The 1,608-nt window shown below is 37.3% G+C and overlaps 1 protein-coding gene across 1 annotated transcript; it reads left to right on the forward strand.

Annotated features, from left to right (window-relative positions):
- The first annotated feature begins 916 nt into the window (after positions 1-916).
- On the forward strand, positions 917-1,438 carry LOC107578187 (tropomodulin-1-like). The gene is made up of 2 exons (XM_016264168.1): positions 917-1,144; positions 1,270-1,438. Exons 1-2 carry the CDS (start codon positions 983-985, stop codon positions 1,432-1,434), a joined length of 327 nt encoding a protein of 108 aa, XP_016119654.1. The 5' UTR covers positions 917-982; the 3' UTR covers positions 1,435-1,438.
- The last annotated feature ends 170 nt before the right edge of the window (positions 1,439-1,608 follow it).

The raw sequence follows: 1,608 nt of genomic DNA on the forward strand, positions 1-1,608 counted from the left end.
TGAATACTTTCCGTACCCACTGTGTATATATATATATATATATATATATATATATATTAAGTTATATTTTCCCAAAAGAAAATGCAGCATACAGCTTATTTTTATTTCTGTCATGACAACTCTCGGAGGGATTGGCATGGTAATGTACATGACAATGTTAATGTATTTGGTCTTGGCGGAATAGATCTGCTACGCTGCTGCTGCTGCTGCAGAGCAAGTACCGAGACTTGCTACAGCCAATACATCCACAACATGCTGCTGTAAGCATGTAAGAAATACTGCTGCTGCACATATAACACATATGAATAACCCCCATATAGCATACATAAATCACCCCGTAGCAGATCTATACAGATAGAGCTGGGGAAGGTGGAGGGTTTTTGAAGTGCGCTGCCAACTGCTACAGCAAACAAATGCCAGGTATTTGGATATTGAGCAGCGAGCTCATTGGCTACCGATACAGGAAAGAACCAATCAGCTACCATGTGACAATGATGTCACCAGGTCAGACTGAGCTAGACCTATCGGACTGTGCCATCTAGAGTTTCATGCCAGAACTCTGTATATATAATTTTTGGAGTTGTGACCTTGTTATAACAATTAAGCATTTTCATTCTCAATAGATTTTCATTAATTTTAAGGCAAAAAAGTACTACTTTTAGGCTGATTTGAATAAAAAATGCAGATAAAAAATGTTGCAATGCAGTTTTTTTGGATGAAATATGTCTGTTGTTACTGAGATTTACTTCACTAAGTACACTATTCATCTACTGTTCTAACATTTGACTTTTTTTAAATGAACTTTTATTCAGTAAGAATGCATTAAATGGATTAAAAGATTCTTTTTCAAATAAATGCTTTTTGAGCTTTCTAAGAATCCTGAAATCATGTGTCGTGGTTTCCACAAAAATATTTAGCAGCACAGCTGTTTTCAACGATTTGAATTTTGAACTTTTGAACAGTAGTTATTAAACAACGTGTAATGTTGTTTGGTTCCCAGGCACTAGCAGACATGCTGAAAGTGAACACCACTCTGAAGAGTCTAAACGTTGAGTCAAACTTCATTACTGGAGCTGGAATTCTGGCGCTCGTGGAATCATTAAAGAGCAACACTACACTGCTGGAGCTAAAGATCGACAACCAGGTACACACACATACATACACAGATTAAAGTCATATGAGGTCTGAGCCATTATCTGTACTGATCACAGGAGTAGCAAAAGAAGGACTGAAGAGTTATTATAACTTGTGTGTTTATGTGTGATACAGAGCCAGCCTTTAGGTAATAAGGTTGAGATGGAGATAGCTAACATTTTGGAGAAGAACACTACTCTGCTGAAGTTTGGATACCACTTCACCCAGCAGGGCCCACGCTTGCGTGGATCTAATGCCATGATGAACAACAATGATCTGGGTAAGAAACACACACACTGAGATAGATGCGGTCGACTTTGGTATTTGTATGTGTATTTCAGAATTAACATTTATTGATGCTAATTGCGTATATTTGTTTCAAAATGCATAACTGTGTGTTTGTATGCTGGCTTTGCTGAAATAGGTACTCTACCATTTAACAGTTCGGTTTGTGGGAGATTTTTGAATGTTTTT

Source organism: Sinocyclocheilus grahami, unplaced genomic scaffold (genome assembly GCF_001515645.1).
Source record: "Sinocyclocheilus grahami isolate Dianchi unplaced genomic scaffold, SAMN03320097.WGS_v1.1 scaffold9257.1, whole genome shotgun sequence".
NCBI classification, from domain to species: Eukaryota; Metazoa; Chordata; class Actinopteri; order Cypriniformes; family Cyprinidae; genus Sinocyclocheilus; species Sinocyclocheilus grahami.